This window comes from Bison bison, unplaced genomic scaffold (assembly GCF_000754665.1).
Source record: "Bison bison bison isolate TAMUID 2011002044 unplaced genomic scaffold, Bison_UMD1.0 scf7180017861046, whole genome shotgun sequence".
Taxonomy (NCBI): Eukaryota; Metazoa; Chordata; class Mammalia; order Artiodactyla; family Bovidae; genus Bison; species Bison bison.
The window spans coordinates 2,432,196-2,455,257 of record NW_011491618.1 but is presented as its reverse complement, the minus strand read 5'-3'; the positions used below and the strand labels follow the sequence as shown (position 1 = coordinate 2,455,257).

The 23,062-nt window shown below is 43.4% G+C and overlaps 1 protein-coding gene across 1 annotated transcript; it reads right to left on the bottom strand.

The window, feature by feature from the left end:
* Positions 1-21,257, bottom strand: LSM12 (LSM12 homolog (S. cerevisiae); the record flags this gene model as incomplete). The annotated part of the gene is made up of 4 exons (XM_010832519.1): positions 1-4,958; positions 5,749-5,875; positions 7,281-7,390; positions 21,114-21,257. Coding segments are annotated over 4 exons (474 nt in total), but the record flags the coding sequence as incomplete, so codon positions are not given.
* Positions 21,258-23,062: the final 1,805 nt, after the last annotated feature.

Genomic DNA, 23,062 nt, shown 5'->3' with positions numbered 1-23,062 from the left:
AGCACACACACACAAACATCCCAAATTCCTGTCAACCTCAGCTTTAGTTCCTGCTGGTCCCTCTGTCCAAGCACCCTTGGTTGGCTCCTTGTTCTTCAGATTTCAGCTTAAATCACACCTCAGAAGCCATCCCAGAATATTTTCTTTAGAGTAGTACACAGACCTCCCTATAGTAAGCATAAGCAACTACTTTAATCTAGGAGACAGACCAGAAAGGAGGCCAGATCAGAAAAAGCAGCCACCACTTTTTAGTCCCTATGCTAAAGACTAACTGCTGGAGTCAGCATGAGGATTAGTTTAGGGAAAGAGAGGCTGGCTGAAAAGTCACTAGAGAATTGCCTTACCCACACCTTACTCTATTGTCTTTTCAACAAAACTAGAAAGATGGGAGGCCACAGTCCAACCTGCCTTGGTCCTAGCTGCCAGTCTCTTGAGAAACCTGCTGCTTTTGAAGCTGAAACTAGGTATACCCACCTTCCCAGTTCCTCCCATGTTCTTTACTGATCCCTCATCAGTTTTCTAAACTTGACTCCAAGCTTTCCTCAAAACTCAGTCAGCCTAGACCACTTTTCATCTTGGCTCAGGCAACTCATCCAGCTATTAAAATGACGACACTCAAAATTACTTCAGTTTCGTCAATGGCTGAATGCCAGGGAATACTACATTATCCTTATCTTAGGGCCTCAAAATTCCCCATCAGACCATTAACGATAAACCAAAATAATTACAGTGCAAGTCATAAATGCCACATGTGAGTGATATAAATTTTAGGAATCACTTTCCATTTTCACTGTCAAGGATGGCTTCACAGGTGGCACTGAAGCAAGGCATTGTAGGAAAAGAGAAGATAAAACTGAAGATTATTGAGGCTGTAAGTAATCTCAGAGGTCACCCAGCCTCCATGCCTTTCATATATGTTAATTCTAAGATGCCCAGAGATTACAGAGTACACCTGTGGACTGGGGATGAGGGAATTGGTTGGCAGGCTTCTTTTGACGCAGCAAAGCGTGCTGTGTTTTCAGAAATGTAAGGGGCAGGGAGAAGGGTGTTAACATCAAGAGGATATGAAAGATGTCAATAATGTTCTGAGTGATCCTGGATGGAACGTGTTTGCCTTGCTTTCTTGTGTGCCTGTAATGAGCCATGTAAGACTTTTATAATATTACAAAAAGAAACTCATTTTGAAACTTTATTACCCAGCAGCAGTCTATCACCAGTGGATGGCAGCCCCACAGCACCCCTTTCTCACCCGTAAGGTACTTCATGCTGTTACATTACACCCCTGAAGTTGGGGCAGTACATGGCCAATTCAAGTTTCTTAAAGGGGAATGCTCTGGTACCAGTGGCCTCCAGCAGTGATGGGAAAGCAAATCTGCTATGTAAACAATGACCATCCTCCAACCCACATGACCAATCCCAGTTCCCAAACTCTGGTCCCCACCACTCAACCCATACAGTGCAGCTCCTAGTAGCAAACATGCTCATTATACGTTCTCAGCATCTGCCACACTGGCAGGACAGGAGTCTCCATGTATGACTGAAAGCATCCTTGATCTTCCTTTATGTCTTATGGGAAAACAGATTTTGACACAATTTATAGCTTCAAAAACGTCAAGGAGCCGTTACCTTGAATCAGTGGTTCGCAAGCTGCAGCCCTTTAACTAATATTGAAGTGCTTGAGCAACTTTCAAAACACCAAACAAAAATCAGCAATCAGTTGTTCAGACTTACACAGTACAGATTCAGTATCAACTCATTGTGGGAAGGCTGTTTATACCGTACTGACCAGATGTTCTAAATAGAAGAAAACCCAAAGGCACAGATGTGGCTGTGGGGTGGTGACCAGGCACTGGGATATAAGGGTTTGTGTGTGTGTTTGAGGAGAAAAGAGAATGCCTCAAAACCAAGCAGACACTGCAAAACCACCAGTTCGTGTTCTATCAGAGATGCAAGCCCTCAACACTGCGTCATTTCTTCAAATCTAGGTGACAATTCTTACCACACTCACCAGTCTTCTCTGTACACCATCCCAAACCTGGCTAATAGAAGTGAGCAATACGAAAATGCCATCAGTTCGCCAAGTACCAGGGCAATATTAAAGAGCCCATGAGTGCATAAAGCCTGGGGTTCATTCCAGCTCTGCCACTGTGGGCAGCGGCGGTACTCTCAGCAAGTCACTTAAGCCCTGGTGGAACCAACTCACTTTCTGTAAAATGAGTGGTTTTCATATAATCAAATTCCTCAGAAGCTTCAGTGAAGAGGTAGAGATGAGACCTGAGAGACAGAGAGGGCAGGGTTCTTAGGACCCCAAATGTTTTACCTATTAGTCTCACTTAAAATGACATCTAGACAAAGACTTCTAAAACAAGTTGGAGCTTCTGAAAACCAGTTAATCCAGTCTCATCTCCAGATTTAACCATACTAGGAACAAGCTAAAATGCATACTAACATTTACAGAAGACCTTCTAAGTAGCAACCATTTTAAACCAACCTATCTGAACCTTTACAAGCAGCTCCAGATGAGTATTATTTCATGTTCACAACTGGGGAGACCAAAGCATGGACAGGTAAAATGACTTATCCAGAGTCAGAAGTGAGGAGAGGGAAGGGTGACAATTTGAAGCCAACGTTTTTGTCTCCAAAGCCCTTGTTCTTCCTTCTACGCTGCTTGTCTTTCCCACCATACTGATCCACCTCTTGAATTGCTTTAAGTTCCCCCACATCATTTCGTAAACTGAAACCAGAGTCAAAAAGTGCTTCCTACCAGAGCTGCCTCCCATTCAGACCTAGAGACTAATGGGGAGGAAGTGACGACATGGGACACGTGACACAGAGCTCCTTTCCAGGAATGCCATTTCCCATGTATCACATTCACTGCTTTAAATGCATCTCTCAGGTTTTCTAGACCTTGCATGGTAGGTCTCCTCTCTGTTCCCTCTTTCACCTTCTCCAGAAGTCCACACTTCCAAGCAGACTAAATCAAAGGCTTGGTACTTTAAATCAAGTTCTGGCCAATGGCAGGTGATATGAAAGTATACTTCTTAGTCTTCTCTCACTTTTCCTCCAGTCCTGGAACAAAGGTCTTACATATGTACCCACCCAATTCATTCCTCTACTCCACTTACACACAACTCCCAACCCTGGATCCCCTTCTTATACACTTGGCACTGGATTTCTGGATGAGTTCTCAGGGGTAGAAGGAAAGAGGGTAAGAGTAGGAAGCAGAGAGTTTAAAGGTAAAGTTTAACCAAACACACACATCCTCAGACACCTCCCTCTGGGGCCTCTAAAGCAGGCACAAACCCGAGACATGAGTGATGGTTAAAAAAATTTGGGTTTTATTGTTTTTGCTAAACAATACTAAAAAAAAAAATTCATTTTGAAGGCAGGGCTTGAATTATTTAATTTTGATCCATTTATTTAATTAAAAAAAAAAGGAAGGGGAAAGAGATCATGGCCAAAAAAATATTCATTAACCCCCACCCCACCCCCAAAGCTCTAGCCAGTCACATGAGCATCACCCATGTCCCACGCCACAGTACCTGATACACTCTGCCCCTCTGGACTGCCTAGGCACAGGGGCAAGGGTGCCAGGTAGCTCTCAGCAGGTTAGTCAAACCAGACAAACTGGTGGGCTAAAGTCCAGAAATTCTTCCCAGGTTTTCTGCCCATTGGCTGAGCACATACAAACTGTCGTAAGCTTGTAAAATTTCAGGGGTGGTAGGGAAGGTCGTAAGAGCAGTAGGTTGGCAGAAGAGAAACGGCAGGTCACCCAAACTTTCTCCTGGGCTAGTGGCTCTGGATACAGACTTAAAGAGGTCAGGATAGGTGGACTCTGGGTTTCTTATGAAAGAAAACCATCCTTCAAGGAAGAGCTGAGATGTGCCATGCAAAATAGTTCTTCCTACAGAGGGCACAAGAGACGGGGCAGCTGACGTTCCCATCGAGGAGATAGGAGGGTGGTGAGAAAGTTCTTCTAGTACCATGAAGTAAGAAAAAGGCAAAAGGAGAATCCTGAGGTTTTTGCCAAATGTGAGACTGGTACACGTATAGTTGAAGACTAAAAAGCCACCAGGAACCCTCAAAGCCAGATCCCATCTGCAAACACTGGCTCTACAAAGTGCTGCGGGAGATCCTCGCTGTGCACTAAGTTAGGTGCCTGGCTATGGGTGGTGGGGAGGACGATACATTTTTATTCTCAGAGGGATGAGGTGGGAAGAGTGGCCATGATCTAGTAAAAAGAGACCTGCAAGAAGCAGAAAATATTTAGAGAACATTTTAATATATATTTTCATATATATATTTAAAGTTAAGAAAAATAAAACTAATTCAAGCCATGCCCTGTGCAAAAAAAGAAAAAAAGAAAAAAAAAAGAAAAATTTAAAGTGAGACCTTTGTCTGCTGCTCTAGTCTCAACTTAAGTATCACAGTCAGCTTGTTACTTTTATTTTGGAAGAGAAGATGTAAAAGTTTCTTTCAATCACTCGGAAGGCAAGTGTAGCCACTTATAAAAACAGAATGGCAGAGACAGACTGGGAAAGGAAAGTCAGAGGTGAAAGGGCAGAGCAGAAAGGAATTTTCAAAAATAAAATTAACAAGGTGACTGTTCCAGAAGGGGGCTGTGAAAAGGACATGGTGGACCGAAGTCTGTTAGTCAAGTAATGATTCAACTTTTAAATTATTCTCTTGTTCTTTTTTGTTGGGTGTTTTGTTTGTTCAAGTCTAAGATTTGGAAATGCTGACCCTCTGTTAACAAGAGCCAACCGGAAATATAGGATCCCTTCCCTCCCCCGGCCTGCCTCCGCTGAAGCCACCACCATCGCCTCCTTGGCTGGATGCTGGAAGAGTCCTCCGTACGTGTGGACTCAGGATGACAGGGCAGCCTCCTTCTGTGGTTGCTGGGCTTGTGAACGCTGCAGTATCTTTTGGCTTTCCACGTCTCTAAAATGTTTTTCAACCTGAAAGACATCAGTCAGCCTAGATCAGAAAAGCAGATGGGCACACAAGGCCTCCCACACAGTTCACTCTAGACTTCACCAGCCTTGTGCTGGCTGTCCAGCTCATGGATCATTCAGCACTGTTCCCCTTGCTTGCTGTCTGTTGGCCTTCCCAACAAGGGAGGTGGGGGTCCTCTTGTATCAGCCACATTTTTTGCAGCTTCAGATAAGACTGTCTAAAAGAAGGTAAATCTATAAAGACGATGACGAAGGGAGACTATTATAAGCCAAACTCCCTCTCCTCTCCTTACACAAGTGCAAAATGAAAACAGGTAGGGAATTACAGTCTTAAAACTTTTTACATCCACCATGTTGGGTCTACCAATACTCAAGTCTGTTTTTACAAATGCTTCAACTCAATCTAGAAAGTCAGATGACGTATGCACGGTCATGGATTCCAACAGCCACTGATGTATACCAACCAGCCCTTCCTGAGAAGAATCCAGCCTGGGAGGAAAGGAACTGCTCAGGCCCAAAACCATGGAATGCTCTGAATAATTCCAAAAAGCCACAGTGCAGAGGACGTAGGGTTGACCACTCGCTTTATTCTGCATTGCCTGGTGGTTCCATCCCCACCAGAGTATCCACACCATGGCTGCAGAGCACCAGCATGCAGGGAGGCAAGGTGGTCAAGGCTGCTCACAGGCTGACCATCAGAAGACAGGGACTGTGGCTAACATCCTGCCCTGATGCTGGAAGAGAAGGCCGAGCAGTCATTCTCTCCCTAAGGTTTCTCGGCTCCTTTACTTACTATTTTGCGTACATGGCTCAGTGCACTCCCCTCTTTGCCTTTACAGTTTTCCACTTGATATGGGGGTGTAATAACAACTTCTTCCATGACTACGATGTTTTTTTCTTGCCATTTACAGTCTTTAATGCTGGAAGGAAAAGAGAGCAGGTGAAAGTTACCTCTTGCGAGGCATCCCACACTTCCTGCCTGATGAATAAATAACTCCAGAAAGCTAACCCCAAGTTCCTAGCTTACTACTCAGTCAATAACTAGATGCCAGCAGCCCACAGAGAGAAGTAGCCAAGAAACACTTCCTGGGTACCACTGGCTAGGAAAAGCAATGGAACTGATGCACACTTATTCCAAGGATGATCCAGAGTGTTACTCTGAAGTTTCAGGAGCCTGAAAAAACACAGAAAACTTGGTGGCGACCTCAAAAGTCCAAACTAATTTAAGTTACAAATAAACAGCTAGGCTCAGGCCACTAGATCCAATTTAAACAGCAGCCTAGGACAAGAGTTGGCAAATTCCTTCTATAAAGTGTCAGGTAGCAAGTATTTCATGCTGTGCAGGCCATACACTCTCTGTCACAACTATTCTTCTGCATGCTGTACCTCAAAAGCAGCCACAGATGATACATAAGCACATCAGGAGATCTGGCCCGCTGGCTGCAGTTTGCCAACCTTTGGCCTAGGGTGATATGGCACCTTTAAAAAGATAGGAGAACAAACTCCTGCATCTTACTGCAATCTTTATACTCTGCTCCCTACTCCATAATGCCGCTCCTCAAAGAGGCCCCTCTCAATTATCAGACAGCTGGGTACTTGCCAGACTGGGAAAACCCATCCCATTTCACACTTAGGGGAACCCAGGGCAGCTGATATTACTAAGAGAGTTCCTTCACATACCTGTAAATGTTCAGATACTCACACCATGGCCTCAAATGGCTCTGATGCCAGCTGCCATCTGTGCACCAGACCCAGGTGGTTAAATAGGGTAACAGAAGGCAGCAGGGGGGAGGGGGAGTGTCAAATGTTTCAGTTTTTCAGCAGCTAGGGAAGCTAGTGGAGAATCAAATGACTTCTGCTGTGACAAAATGTCTTTTATGAGGTGGTAATAAGGTGGCCTTCTGCTCTCCCTAATTCCCTATGTTCACCCCAATGGATAATTGGGAAGACTGAGATAGATATAACTTTCCCTTACTAAAACTGCATCAGCTTTTAGAGAAAAGTACAAGATCAAAACAGTAAAAGAGAAAGAAATCACTAGTTCTAAATTACGGCACACAAGGTGTGGAAGGGACCCTCAGGGATAATCTAATCCAAAACTAAGTTCTACAGATGAAAACACAGAAGCCCAGAACAAATAACCTGTTAGTGATCTTCCAAATGGAAAAGCAACAAGCACCACATCCCTGGATGCAAGATACTGCCAACACACTACCCAACTTCCCTGGTGACATTCAGAAACACAACTACCCACAAATCAGCCACCAGACAGCTCAGCCAGGCAGCATCCCCAAGGCAAGGGACCCCTATGCTCCCCCAACTCACGTCTTGTGTATGGTCTGGAAGAGCTGCTGGCCCTCTAGGGAGACACCAGCGCTGATTGCATAGGCCTGGCTCAGCTTCTCCTCCTTCTCTGTCCGTGCTTTGCTGGCAAGCTAGGGTGGGCGAGAGGAAAGAGACTCAGAAAAACATTCACCTTCATCCTTCCCAACATCAGGACGTAAGTCGAAGAAAAGATGCTGGAAAAGACTGGTTTGGGTAGAGTCAGTTTTCTCAGAGACCAAAAGTGAAACAAACAAGGGATTTTTCCCTGACAGTCCAGTCATTAAGACTCCGCACTTCCACTGCAAGGGGCACACGTTCAATTCCTTAGTTTGGTCAGGGAACTAAGATCCCACATGCCTCACAGCATGGCCAAAAACATTTTTTTTTTTTAATTTTAAAAAGTGAAACACACACACACACACACATACAATATACCTGAATAGTTTCTGCTATTCCTGGCAAATACCTATTCCTTTCAATACTTACTGAATGCCTACCATGTGCCATACATTCACTACACTAAGCCAAAGATACAGCACTGAAAGGGGCAGGGAGACAGACAATAAACAAAAACATAAACAAGATAACTTCAGACAGGGCTAAGTGCTGGGAAGAAAACAGAGCACGGCAAGGTTTTAGAGCATGACTGGGGGTGGGGTATACCTGATAGAAAGTGATGGTCAGAGACAAAAGGCAATGCATACATTTCTATGAAAGGAGAGAACTAAGGATACTTATCAGCTACTGTGCTGGAGCCTCAGGATTAGAAATTAATGTCTACCACACCTTCAAAGACCAGGATTTGAGGTTTTAAAAATTCAACCATTCTAGTACCATTATCTGTGCTCACATGGGGAGCCAGGACTCAAGGAAACCTAACCAGGCACCACTGACTTGGGCTACAGCTACCAGGCTCTTTTAAAAAAAGAATGATCTACATTCTATTTCATGTCTGTTCCTTAACTGCCCACTAGTGAAACAATCATAAGCTGACCAAGATCAAGAGTTGTAGTAAAATCTAACAGTCTACTCAAATCCAGTAAATCGCTCCCAGTAGGGGTAGGTATCATGTCAATCCCTGCTGCCCCTCTAATACATTTCTGGTCCCACCACACACTATTGGTTGCTGGATTACAAAAGAACAAATGTGTTTGAGTGTAAGACAAAAGAAATATACTGACAGTTAAAACAAAAGGCAGATAATGCATCTGAAAGTCAAACAAACGACTTGGAGATTTTTCAGATCCATGAACAAGAACATACACTTAGTATGCTGACGCTGCAGCTACTGAAGACATATGCACAAACATACACACGAGCACAGACAACCTGGCCCCAACACCAGCTCCTTAATGCAAGCAGAAATCATACCTCCAGCACATTCCCAAGTACCTAGATGCTTGGAGTTCTTAAACATTCATATTCTGCCTTAAGACTAACCCTTGACACCATAAACCAAATATAGATCCACCAGGGGGGAAACAAGCAAAGTGTCTAATTGTTGGCAAAATGAAGCACTTTATTAAGCAAGAGTTTGACTATGAAAAAGAGAGAAAGTGCCCTTCAATCAGGTTATGGGGAACTGAGGAGTCTCAACTGCCTCTGAGTTTCAAAGACTGTCTGAGAGGAGGGGGTGTGAGCACAGCTCACACATGCTGTCATTTCAGTCTCCTTAGGTAAAAGGGGGAAGAAAAGCCAAGACTCTGTAGGGATGTAAAGCCAGAGCTCCCTTTTCACTTGGTCCCCAGGATGTGGAGAGAGACAGATACAGCAGCAGTAAATAATCTTTCAAACCAGGGCCTGCCCCTCTGGATCCACCAGGCAATAACTTTACAAAGAAGGAAAAGCACGGGGCTGACGGCTTTCGGTGAGCACTGGCAATCCCAACTGCAGCAAGGAAGCCTGTGGCTGGAAAGCAGTCAGCCTCCATGGTACAAGAACAGCTAGGGGTGCATTTTTAAGCAACAACAAGCAAACCTTATTCAGTCACCAAGAAAACCCTGGTAACAAGGGGTTTCCTTGAGTCTCACTTTCCAAACAACCCTGTAGGAAGTCTGAAGTCTCCAAGTTTGAACGAAGGGAAAACTGGAGGGAAGCAGCATGCCCTTGGATTCACCAAGCTCCTGCAGACCTCCTGGGAAGTGGCTCATGGTCAGGCAGATGTTTACCCCATGAATAGGCAGAAGGGTCTCACTCTGAGGTCTTTTTAAAAATATTTGTCCCTGAAGACCAAAAACACCTCCCAATGTGGGTCAGACAGAGCTGCTTCTATAAAGCTTGTGTTAACTAGACAGTAACGTCACCCATTCAGGAAGACAAGAGTTGGTTCTGGAAAACCAGGCTCTATGCAGAATATTTAAGAGTGAAATAGACAAATTAAGCTGGGGAACCACTGGAAGAAGAACCACTTTTGAATTTTTGCCAGAGACAAAATAAAACGAATATAAATCTCAGCTGGAAGTGATCTGTTTGGATGGCCTGAGTTAAAAGCAACACAACGGTTATAGAACAATGATTTGAAAGTACACACTACCCCCTCCCCAAATACACTGCACAATCTCTTCTAAAGACTTTTAAAGCAAAGGAGAATGGACCGGATGATTTTTCATGTCAATCCACAGTGCAGACTGATCCCAAATACTAAATGATACAAAGGAGAGCCTTGAAAAAGTCAGCAGAAATCAGTGTAAACTGACTATATTTCAATTTACCTCAATACCCTCAACTATTCCACCTGTACCTGCTGCAAATGTGGTTTGAGGACTTAAGATTCACAGCAAACCCTGAAGCCTCCAGTTGTTGGTTTATGAACTATATTTTCATGGCAATCTGAAAATGCGTAAATCTAGTATTCAACTACAGAGATCTGCTTCACTAAGAAGTTGTATAAACGGGGTAAATTTCTCCCAGAGAGGACTGCATCAAGTGGGCATGAGGAAGATTACCTTTACAAAAAGAAACTAGAAACGTTTTTTCTCAAAATTGGGGTGAGGGGGGAAGGGAGATTACCTTGCTCTTTTTAGACAAGTTATTGAAAACCCATGAAAAATGTGGATAAGCCTCCTTTTGCAAAGCAAATGACTCTCTCTACGCTCAAGTCAGCTGTAGCTCTACATTTCCCCACATTGTATTTCTATAAACTAATGCATATCTATAAATGGTCCAGTTACTCCAAATTAGTAAGTTTATGGTTACTGTCAAATTGCCAGAGAACCAATAAAAACGCCTCCCAACAGAGAAGGTGTCGGATATGCCTTTTAAGCTTGGGAGGGTCATCAGGATTGCAATTTTTTTTTTTTTTTAGGATTGCAATTTTTAAATTCAGTAACTATCACCATACTTCCCCCATTTTCAATGCAAGCCTCTTCCAACTAAAACTGAAACACTAATTGGTTAGAATCTTAAAGAATGTTAAAGGCACCAACCTTAAAAACACACTGGGTTTAGGCAAATCTCAATTTGCCTAAATCTACAAATACACGTTACTAATGTGCATGTGGCCTAACTGAAATAACTGCACAAGACAACCTACATTTACCTTCCTTTCCTTTCATTTTGTATGATTCCCAATGAAAAAATTCACTCCTTGTCGACAAACCAGTGCTTCCTCCCTTGGCCATTTTATATACAGGACCTTGATGTGGGCAACAGAAAAAAGTTCATGAACTTGACACCAAAGCACATCAATATCAAAAGGCTTCTAGTCACGCCTGCTGCTGGGTAACCTCAAGTGAGTGAATCAATGAACACTAACGTTATCTCTCTTCCTGCACTGTGACAAGAGGAAGCAGCCCCAACAACAACATAATCCAGGCATCTTGCCTCATCTGTTACTTGGTCACCAGCTGGGCCATCTTATTTCCACATACGCAGACCAGGAAGGCACAGGTGCTGTGGGGAATCCAGAGGGACTCCTACTGCAAGTATTTAACAGGCTGTGACAGCTGATCCAACAATGGAAGCAAAGTCCAGAGGAGAACCTGCTGGATATGACCTACTGACTCCACTAAGCCACTCTGGGTTTGTCTTCCCTGCGTAGACAACCAGCTGTCCTCACAGAGGGGTTAGGAAGCACTGCAGCAGCTGCCCCGAACTGCCAGTGCTGCCTGCAAGGCCTGATGGAGGGTGAAGGGCGGCAGGCCACAACAACTGTCATCCAAAGGGCCCCGCTTGCTCCTGCTGTTTTCATTGTGGGGAGTACTCTTGGAAAGCCCTCATTCTTTGTCACCAATAGGCAGCCTCAAAACTATGTCTTCCAACTATCAGTATTCCCAAGTCTCCCTGTTCCCTAGTTGAAAGGTCCTGTCTGAAAATTTCTAATAAAATACTGTTCTTTATAACCTCAGATAGCTGAGAACTCAAAAAACAGAGAACCCTGCTTGAAATCACATTCTGGGATACCTAACGGTGAACGAAAACACTGAATCAAACGAGGGAACAGTAGAGTCAAAGAGGCCGGCAGTTAACACTAAAACCCTAAGAGCTAACTTGCTCAGTGAGAATTTACTCCACGCAACACACTAAGCAACACTTAACGTGTATTAAACATTTCATCTGCCCAACAATTCTGTGAAACAGACTAAAATTACGCCTACTGAACAGACGGAGAAACTAAGGCATAGCTGGTAAGACACCTGCCTAAGTTTACCAAGACACAAGTGGGAGAGTCTAGATTTGAACCCAGACAGACCGACTCCAGAGCGTGTGTTCTGAACTCTGCACTATACCCAAACAGTTCCACTTAAGAAAAGTCTAAATTGTTGAAAACAGTTATAAACTTGAATGTAAAAGAAATGTTTTTTAAAAGAGAAAATATTTTAAAAGACTCAGCTGTCATCTTCTCTTCTTATCAGTGAATTCTGACATTTCCATCAAGTTTCCCTGTCCAGAACACAATTGTCCGCCTTTTAGTGAAGGGCCCCAGTCTTGCCCTAAATCTCAAGAACATCCTTTACTTGTTTTGTTAAAGGTAATTCATAGGAATGCTTTTAAGAAAACAGATCATGTGTGAGAAAGCATTTTGGGCCAATAACGATTAGGTACCCATCATTTCCTGCTGAGCCAAAACTAGAGAAGCTAAGTCAAGCAGGTCTCCTGCACTAGGAAGTTAAGGTACCTTAAGTGCTTTGAGCGGTGATGAAAAACACCCTGCAAATCCAGAGGCCACAGTGCCACCTCACTCTCCAGGCTCTGGCCATCATACTGTTGTCATAAAATAGAGGTCAGCCTCAAGTCAGTCAGCAGAGGCCATAAGCAAAGTTTGTGGCTCACCTGGCTTTGAACAAAAACTAGTTGTTGGTAAAGTCAATAGTTTTTCTTATTTGTAATTATGTCACCAAAAGCTGTCCACAGTTACAATAGACAACTAAACTTCCTAGACACCAACAGAGTAATTTTCTAGTCCTGAGACCCTGACACCAGCACTACTGTGGAACGTCCACAGGACTCTGCCAGGAAAGAAAAACAACTGGCTGGGATGTAAGCTGAAATTTGACCTGAACAACCTGTCTGTGAGAGTGTACACTCATATTAAACATCTCACACATGGCCATGAAGAAGAACACGGGTGAAAGCACTATGAGAGTTTAAAGCACTGTACAAATAGCACTGTTGACATTATTATTATAACATCATTATTACTAGCACAGAGAAGGTGGCTTGTAGGTTATTTCAAAAAAATTCATGTAATCCAACCTTCCTTTAGCCAATGAGCTCAGGGCTCGCTCTCTTCTGCTTTCTGTAAGAGCTGCTAGAGAGGCTATAAATCCTTAACAGAATCTCTTCCAAAATACAACTGGAATAGTAAGTTGGAAAATGCACTTTATGTGCCAAAATGGGCGCTTCACTTACAGAATAAAGAGCTGGTTTTATTCAGACAGTGAAAGGACCAGGTACTCTCATTTCCTGGGCTCTAAAGAGGGCAGAAAAAGCAACATAAAAAAGAAAAGCCACTCCCTTGTTTCTTACCCCCAAACAGAAGAGATTCCAGCTCAAAGCCGCACCTACCACTCCCTAGCTGCATGAACCTGAGCAAGATGTATAACTTCTCCCGAGCCTCAGTCTATCCATGGGGGCCCATCCTAAAGGTTGGCACTGGAGTTCACTAAGGTACACATCTAACACTACCAGCGCCAGCGCAGTGGCATTGGTCCTCTCCCTTCCTTCTGAGAGCCGCCACTGCTCTCACTCACTGACAAAACAGCAAAACTTTTTAAACTGCAGAGATGGACAAACTGATAGCAATCCCAATCAGCTTGATTCCATTTAACTTCCCTCCCTTTATCTAACTGTCATTTATTCTTCAAGACCCTACTCCATTGTCACATCTGAGAAGCCTTTCCTAAAATGTTCGCTACTCTATGCCAACCATTGGCAAACTATACCTGTGGGCCAAATTCATCCAACCACCTGTTTTAGTTAAGTTCTACTGGAATGGTATCACCCCACTGCTGCTTCTGCTACAAAGGCAAAGTTGACAGTTGTGACAGAGACGTATAGTGCACAAAGCCTAAAATATTTATTAGTGGGCCCTTAACAGAAACAGTCTGCTGCTCCCTGCAAAAGTTAAACCCTACTGCCCCTCACAACTCCCAAACATGAGATTCTTGAGGGCAAAAGCAGTGGCTTAGTCATCGTGACATACACAGCACCAGGAAGGGAGGGGTAGGGAGAGGGAAGTGGGATAAAAGGAAAAGAAACCTCGACTATCAGAGATTCACAGAACTAACAGTTCCTAATCGTTAAGTGACTAACACACGGTCACACAATTCATTAGCAGCCCAGATGTGAAAAGAATCTAGTTCTTCAAACTCCCCACATGCTACCACACCAGACTGTTAAGCTTTTTGCACGGTACATAGCCCCACTAATTTTCTAGTTTGTGTACAATTTGCTTCACTCTCCAGGGTAGTCTCTGGTATTTACCTAAGCTAGTTTAAATTCCAATGCTATAACTTGACTGCACTACTTGTTTTTTCTTCCCCCCAAGCCTGATCTCTGCCAGGAAACTGTAGGTTAGAATGCCCCTTTCTTAACACTGTAAGAGATACTACACTGACATCAGTAAAGCACTTAGTTTGAATCATCCCTGTGTCAAAGAGACAGAATGTAGAGGGGGCTGCAACAACACACATGGCACATCTCTGCCAGTTGCTTGGGCCCAGCAATTTGTGTCTTCAGGTGGACGAATCTCCTCCTCCCCATCTCCCCACCCAGTGATGTCAAGAGAGCCCCCTTCAGAACCAAACTCTTGACCTAAGGAGGCCCCACCAAATCAGCAAGCTGCTGTGCACTACAGCCTGAACTCAGTCAGGAGCCCTAGCCTGGAATGCTGCATCCCCTACTATGGCTATGACCCCAAAGTTTGAATGCTACTGAACGTGAGCTCCTTCAAAGGCCAGTGATTTTTAAAGTGGCATCAATCACTCTACCTCTGATTTCATCTCACACCACTCACTACTTATTGGGCCCCATTAACTTAGCAATGATAGGGTCTTCCTCTTCACCTTACGCTTTTATCTTCATGACACTTCTGTGAAGAAGCAGCTGTCTGCTCAAAGCCAGATACAAAACTTACTGGTGGGCTCTAACCTGGGACTGTGGCCTTGACAACATACTCTAATCAAGTGAGCCAATAGGTAATATGTAGCTTTCAGGAGCTAGAAATTTTCACCTGATAGAAGAGTCTTGCTTCCCCTAGACAAGTAGTTACTTCCCTTCCTGTTTTTTTTTTTTTAATTTATTTATTTGGCTACACTGGGTCTTAGTTGTGGCATGAGGGCTCTTTAGTTGCGGCACGCGAACTCTTAGCTGCAGCATGTGGGATCTAGTTCCCTGAGCAGGGATCGAACCTGCATTGGGAGCACAGTCTTAGCCACTGAACCACCAGGGAAGTTCCTTCCCTTCCTACTTTTATACATAATATGAACACATTCTACCTGTTACTAATATATCTATACCTACGCATAGGGTGGTTAGGTCATCTGATCCTTCTGCTGCTGCTGCTACTAAGTCGCTTCAGTCGTATCCGACTCTGTGCGACCCCAGAGACGGCAGCCCACCAGGCTCCCCCATCCCTGGGATTCTCCAGGCAAAAACACTGGAGTGGGTTGCCATTTCCTTCTCCGATGCATGAAAGTGAAAAGTGAAAGTGAAGTCGCACAGTCATGTCCGATTCTTCACGACCCCATGAACTGCAGCCTACCAGGCTCCTCCGTCCATGGGATTTTCTAGGCAAGAGCACTGGAGTGGGGTGCCATTGCCTTCTCCGTCATCTGATCCTACTTGCTGACAAATCCATACCTCAATACACTAGGGTCAAGATATGGTCAAGGGCCCAGATAACAGACTACGTCCATGAATACAGGCCACGATGCAGTAGCTACCAACTACCTCAGGAATTTGCTAATACTTGAGGATTATCCCTCACATCAACAAAAGCCATAAGGTTATGCTAAATCTTAGCTTTCAAACTTCTTAGAACTCAAAACAAAAACCAAGTGAAGTCTTCCCTGTGTGACACCATCCCTAAAGGTAAGCAAGGTCAGTTACTTTTTAAAGTGAACGTTGTGACTTTCCCATTTTCTCAGCCTTTCCAGGCCCTTCCACAGACCAAGCTCCAAGTGTCATTTTTATCCAAAGGCAGCCAACTTATTCTTCATTACCATCTGCTGATGAAAAACTCTTTAAATCTCTTCTTCCTGGTTCTTCTCTATTTAATCACTGCCGTTTAGTAAGGTATAAATGGGCAATAAATACTCACACCAGGCTGATAAATCAGTCAGTGGTTTGGTAAGGGAGGTAGATGCCTTATCTGTGAAGTTCAATTTTCCATGCTTTGTCTCTCTTCCTGCCTCCCCTCACAACATACAAATATTTCCTCCAGAAAGTCTTCTCCAAGTCAGCAAAGTGATAAGACAACTTATACCTCATTTGATGTACTGGAGGCATTTATCTAAACAGATGAGTACATACACTTGCCTCGGCTGTCTCAATGAGTTTTTTACCTCAGAGTCTCAGAAGTTGAAAGCATGACCTCCTAGGTTCTGTGACTGCTCACTCTAACCTTCTGTACTCAGACAAGTGTTCGCTTAATTATGCCTCTTGATAACACTGCCCTAGAAATTCAAGTTAATTCTGGTCACCAACAAGAGGAATCCATATACTATTTTGATTTTCCCCAGTCTTGGGATGGCAAGTTCTGATACCTGAATGAATGTCAGATCCAGTATCAGGAAAGACTGATACAGTAACTAACACTGCCCATGTTCTTGGCTGCTTTCCTTTGTCATGATGCCCTCCTCCCCCCATCCTGCTCCTAAACCATAATTCAAGGAACATCCACCCACTGGCTGCACATAGCTAATGTGGGAGAATAGGACTAACATGTGTCAACGCTGGTCAACCTAAACCAATCCTCCAAACAACTCTATGAGATAGGTACTAACAGGATTCCATTTCTGTGGTGAGAAAACTGATGCTTAGTGACATAAGAGACATACCCACTTGCTTTTAATGTTCTTTCTGACCACACAACACAGACGTTTCTCTTTACTCAGAAATATTACTTAGGATTATAAACACATACTCATTTCATTTCACCAACCTACTCTGAAAGTTCTTTGGGTAAGCACACAGAAGCAGAATATACATGGGACTTGGCCATCAAAACATCAGACTTGAGTTCAAATCTCAGTTCAATTACTTACTAACTGGTGGGCTCTAACCTGGGACTGTGGCCTTGACAACATACTCTTATCAAGTGAGCCAAGAGGTAATATGTAGCTTCCAGGAGCTAGAAATTTTCACCTGATAGAAGAGTCTTGCTTCCCCTAGACAATAGTGACTCATCCAAGACTCAGTTTACTCTTCTGTAAGACGGTGATGGTGAGTCAAAGTGAAAGTCACTGTTGTGTCCGACTCTTTGCGACCCTACAGACTATACAGTCCATGGAATTCTCTAGGCCAGAATACCGGAGTGGGTAGCCTTTCCCTTCTCCAGGCGATCTTCCCAACCCAGGGATCGATCCCAGGTCTCCCGCATTGCAGGCGGATTCTTTACCAGCTGAGCCACAAGGGAAGCCCAAGAATACTGGAGTGGGTACACTATCCCTTCTCCAGCGGATCTTCCAAACCCAAAAATAGACCCAGGGTCTCTGCATTGTAGGTGGATTCTTTACCTACTGAGGTATCAGGGAAGATGGTGATGTACCCACACCATAAGAACTATCGTTAGAAGCAAATGAGATGTTTGCTGATTGCTATTTCAGAGGGTGGCATGTAAAAATATTGGTTCCTACACTACTTGCCATATAACCTAGAGCAAGTCACTTAAACTGCTAAGCCTGTTTATTCATCTCTTAAACTAAAAGGAAAAAAGTGTAAGTGAAGTCACTCAGTCGTGTCTGACTCTTTGCGACCCCTACCAGGCTCCTCTGTCCATGAGATTTTCCAGGCAATAGTACTGGAGTGGATTGCCATTAAGCATGGTTGTGAGGATGAAACAAGATGTGTCAAAGCTCTCTGTAAACTGTAAGGCACTAGAAATACGTAAGGAATGGTCCCCAACAGAGCTTACCACAATGCTGTGCATAAAATAATTTTCAGTAAATGTTTGATAAATGCTACAAACATAAAACTTTCTTAATGTTGACATGAACCAAATTATCTGAGAGCACTAATCTGATGGTCAATCTTTATGCCCAGAGAACAAGATGTGGAGTCAATTCAAAAAAACTTAAGAAACATTTTACTTCACTCAACCACACGGACCCTGGACTCTCACCCTCATGCAATATTTAAACCTTCCTCATGAAAGGAAACTAATAAGGATATTTCCCTGGTGGTCCAATGGTTAAGAATCCGGCTTCAATGCTAGGGGCAGGTTCCAATCCATGGGTTCAATCCCTGGTCAAAGAATTAAGATTCCACATGCAGTGGGGGCAACTAAGCCCGTACGACAACTCCTGAGCCCACGCGCCACACAAGAGAGAAACCTGTGCACCACAACTAAAACCCGACACAACCAAACTATTTTTTTAAAAAGTAAACTAATAAGCCATGTGTGCTTTTGTACTTTTTAAAGTCAGGAAATTAGAAACAATTTTTACAGAGTACAATGTTACTGTGAAGTAGATAAAACAATATTCAAAGCTTCCACCTTCTGCAACCCCACTGTCCTCTTTCAAGCTTCCTCTTACATCCCACTGCTGTGGACGGACACAGGACATCTTAGCTACAGTGAAAGTGCCAATCGAAAGCAAAACAAGCTCATCTCCAAGAACTGCTAGTTCACACCGGCCTCAACTTGAGCTGGAATTAAGTATTTCCTTTAAAAGGCCTGCTCTTCCATTTCCTGTTGGGTCAGAGTAAACATCCAGTTTGTATCAACAGGTTTAATTGAACACAGCACTTACTATTTCAGCAAGATGAGCCATCATGTGATGGCATCTCCCACTGCACAGGTAGTACTCCCCAAGACCACAGTTTTCTTCCAGGGATTTCAGGGCATTTTTAGTTCCCTTCTAAAATGCTTAAACAATCCTCCATCTTAAAAACAAAACAAAACCCAGGCTCATGCTCTTAAATGAGTTGAACTTTTCATGTCCTTCCAGCAACATGTAGCTACCCAGATTAGCTGTTTTCAGTAACATAAAGAGCCCAACAGGCTCTTCTAAATGAATCTCAGCAAGAATCACAAAGCATCCTCAAAGGTTCGTTTCAAGGAAAAACCAATATAGCTTACTCATAAACATCTCAACAAATGAAGAATGAATAAATAAGACCCAAAGAGAGGTCTTCAACCTAATTTTAATCTTTGTTTCAGACTCCTTTTTCAAGACTTGGCAATCAGACCTTGTGGTAAGGTCTGAGAGTAAGAAAAGTAAAGATTTCTGGTATTCCCTAATCTATTACCTCCTGCTGTTTTCTGAAAGACTGGGTAAACAACTAGTTTACAATAATACTAGAAGACAACTGATCAGCAGAAAGCAAAACCTTAAAGGCAAAGATAATCCGCAAATTAATAACCAAGAACTATTTATACCTAAGGTCAAATGTAAGCAAAGAACTGCTTCTTAACAGCTCCCACATTTAACAGTCCCATCCATGCTGCTCCAGCCTCTCTCACACAAATGGTGGCACTTTGTGGTACAAGAGCAGAATCCTAGTTATCTTTTAAATTTGAAAAAAAATCTATCTTCTTTCAGATAATCTTTCCTCAACTACTTACTAAAGGCTGTTACTTGGTGACAGACTTCTCATACCCTATAAACATTAAAGAATAACACAGAGCCTTTTCTCCCTTCAACACACCAGGCATAAGCTATTTTATTTAAACCTTTTAAGATCTCTTAGGAGGAGTAAGCCAAGGTTTCAAAAATCCACAGGTATAAGAATGAGATAGTCTGTATGCAACAGTCTTTAATATGAAACCCAAGACCTTTCTGAATCTGTCCTGAGACATCACTAAAAAAAAAAAAACAAAAAAAAACACATGGGGCATTTCCCTGGAATTTAGAAAAAAGGGAGCTCCAGATTTGAGGCAACTACACTCTGCCAGCCTCAGTTACCCTGTGTTCTTTCAGCTGCCTGAGTGTTCCCTTGCTTTGCTGAAAGCAGCAAACACACTACATTCCCAAGTGGGGCAAAAGAATATACATTATTATAATTTTATAGAGGGAAAAATTTCATCACACTAATTCAACAGACTTAATGAAAGACAGCTGCTACAAAAACTGAAGCCCTAACTTATTCATTCAACAAATATTTATGAAGCACCTACTCTGTGCAAGGTTCTATATATTCAGTAAGGAACAAAACAGGTATAGTTACCATTCCCACAAAACAAAGTTTGGTGAGATAGAAAAGTATACACAATTATAATTACAAAAAAGCTATGAATAGGATAACAAGTCCCAATTTGCCCAGGATACACCAATCTAAACTTGTCTCAGTGTAAAACAAAAGCACTCCCCTCCTCTACTCTCGAAAATGTCCCATACTGGACTGGAAATGATACGTCACCTTATCTCTGAATGCTAGAATACTGTAAGAGAAAATAACGGAGACACCACTTTAGCCTGGGTGATCAGAGAAGACTTCTTGAAAGATGTGCCATTAAACAGTCCTGATGGATAGGTTCTAGTCATTTTGAGAAGGTGTTCCAAGTAGAGAGAACAGCAAAACTCAAACAGGGCTTGGGTACTAATACCGATCAACGTGAACTTCGGCTGACGGAACTGAAGAATCAGAAAAGTTATTTGAAAGTTCCCAGAGACCAATTTACATAGCCAATATTAAAATATCTTAAGCCTCTAAATTTGTTAGACCTCAAAATTCAAGCACAAAGACAAAAATGAAGCTCTATGTCAGTAGTTTTCAAATTTTTGTAGGTCATGAATCCCTCTGAGAATCTGAAAAATACTCCAGATCTTCACCCAGCAAATACATGTATATTCTTATGTGCACACATACACAATTTCAGGAGGTTCAGAAGGAAAGCCCACAGCCAACCCCACCAACACTAGAAGTTCACACATGGGCTACAGGTTAAGGGTGAGGGGGAGCTCTCTTTCACAAAGGACAAAAGCCAGCTCTCAATTCTATTTCTCTATTCAGCAGACATTAAGACTTTTCTTAAAATCTTCGGAAGATATCAGGGAACAAAGAGATAAAAACTACAGTGATATAAATATATTTTTAAATATGTCAAAACAAGCCAATTGTAAATCACTGAAAAAAAAAAAAAAAAGGACAATATATGTACCATCAAGAGTCAATGAGACTCAAATTTCCCATCATTTTGGAGATTCAGAACTGCCCTCAAGTCCTTACCTTACTAACGTTGAGTGAAGCTAGGGGAGGAGGGGTTTCTGTTCGGTCATTAATTATTTCCACTTCTGAAACATACTGTAAGTTTATAAGCAAGATATCTGCGTGGTTGGGCTTTCCACTGGAAGAGGGACATTCTGGTGAAAAAAAAGAAAGTTAAGGAAAACAGGGGCAAGCAGAGCACTGACACATCCCAAAGGGGCATGGAAAACACAGTTCTCATAAAGCTTGTGTAAAAGGTGTGCCACAAGCAAAAGGTGGGAGTCCCACAAGAATCACAGCTCTTCTCAGCAAATCTTTGCCTATCACCTTCCTCCCGCTCAACCCCATAACCAAAAGATCTCAAGCTTTTCAAAGCCAAACACAACCCAAAACTTGAAGCCTCAACAGGGTTTCCGTCACCTTCTCTCTACTGGTTTTACAAAGAGGCTTAATGTAGTTTTAATGCTGTATGTATACTGTCTGTCTTGAACCTAACGAACCACACAGGAGAGCAAGTACCTTCTGTTCTTGGTATACTTCCTATATCTGAACAACTCTTTTCACTTTTTCTGATCCGAGACTTTCCATTTTGCAGAGGCAAAAACTACAGCACTGGAAAGGAAGCTCACTCAAGGTGACCCAGCTAGTTAACCGACTCCTCCATCCATTCATTCTCCAGCCATTTCTCAAAAGCATATTGCACATCAATTGAAAGAGTAATTCCTCATTCCAAAACCCTTCCAACTAAACCACTAATGCAAAAGATCTTATATGGTCCAGGTACGAATTCTTGTGTTTAAAAAAACCGAGAAAACGCAACTATTCGAGCTGTAATTAGTTTCAAAGGACATTTTCCTAAGCTAGAAATCTACAATCAGTGTTTAAATGAAGTGGTTAAGTTTAAATGAAGTTGGTTAAAATACTTGCCAGTCAAAGACAGCAGACCCAGTAAGAAACTTCCTTTTCAAAGGTGCCACAAAAGATAACTCTTAAAAAAAAAAAAGAAAAAAATCCAAATAAATCCACCTGTGGCTCAAATATAAGGAGGAGGTGGTATTACAACCAGGAAGTATTCTGTTTCCAAGATTGAGCTTCCTGGAGTAATTCAGAAATCATTTCCACACCAAAGAAAGAGGCCACCTTTTCCATTCTGTTTAACACTGCCACATTTAAAAGGCAAGGCTACTACTGTGAAGTCAGGATTCCTTGTGCTGGCCTGAGCAAAAGATAACTTACTCTTTCACCTGTAACCCACACGTCTATACACAAGCCCCTGAAAAACGTGGTCCTCTCTCTGGACCAGGTTTCCAGTACAAACATCTCCAAAAGAGCAACTTCCAAATGACTGAGAAGCCTACAATTCATCACCCCGTCCCCAGTGGCACCACGCACACACCAGCACCAGCAAAACAAGCCCCTATCCCCAGTTCTGCTACAAACTCTTTCCTGCAGTAACTCTCCCCCAAACAAGCGAGGCCCATTTGGTCACACACCACCGCCCTTCCGTGGACCACGTCCTATCAGTACACAACCCCTCCTGAACTCCATACCCATGTCCCACTCACTAGCAGTTCCTTACTCAACACACCCCCTCCCCACTTGATTCCACCCGCCCCTCTTCCATCCGGGCTCCAATCACCAGCCCTCTCCCACGACCACCCCTCTCCCACGACCACCCCTCTCCTGATCACTGGGTGCCCTCTCCTAGCGTTCCCCCCGAAAAGCCATCCGCGTGTCAAGTCCCCCTCCACCCACCCTCGTTCGCGGCCCAGCTCCCACAAGGGGAGGGCGACAAGGGTCCCCAAGGCGGACCAAGGGTCCAGGGAGAGGGGGAGGGGAGCTCAGGGTCGTGCGCATGCGCTCCGGGCGCCGCGGTAGCCGGTCGCCCCTAGGCCCGGAGAGGGCCCCAGCCACCGCCGTCGTCCCCCGCCCCCCCACCACCGCACACACACGCCAGCCCGGCCTCGGGC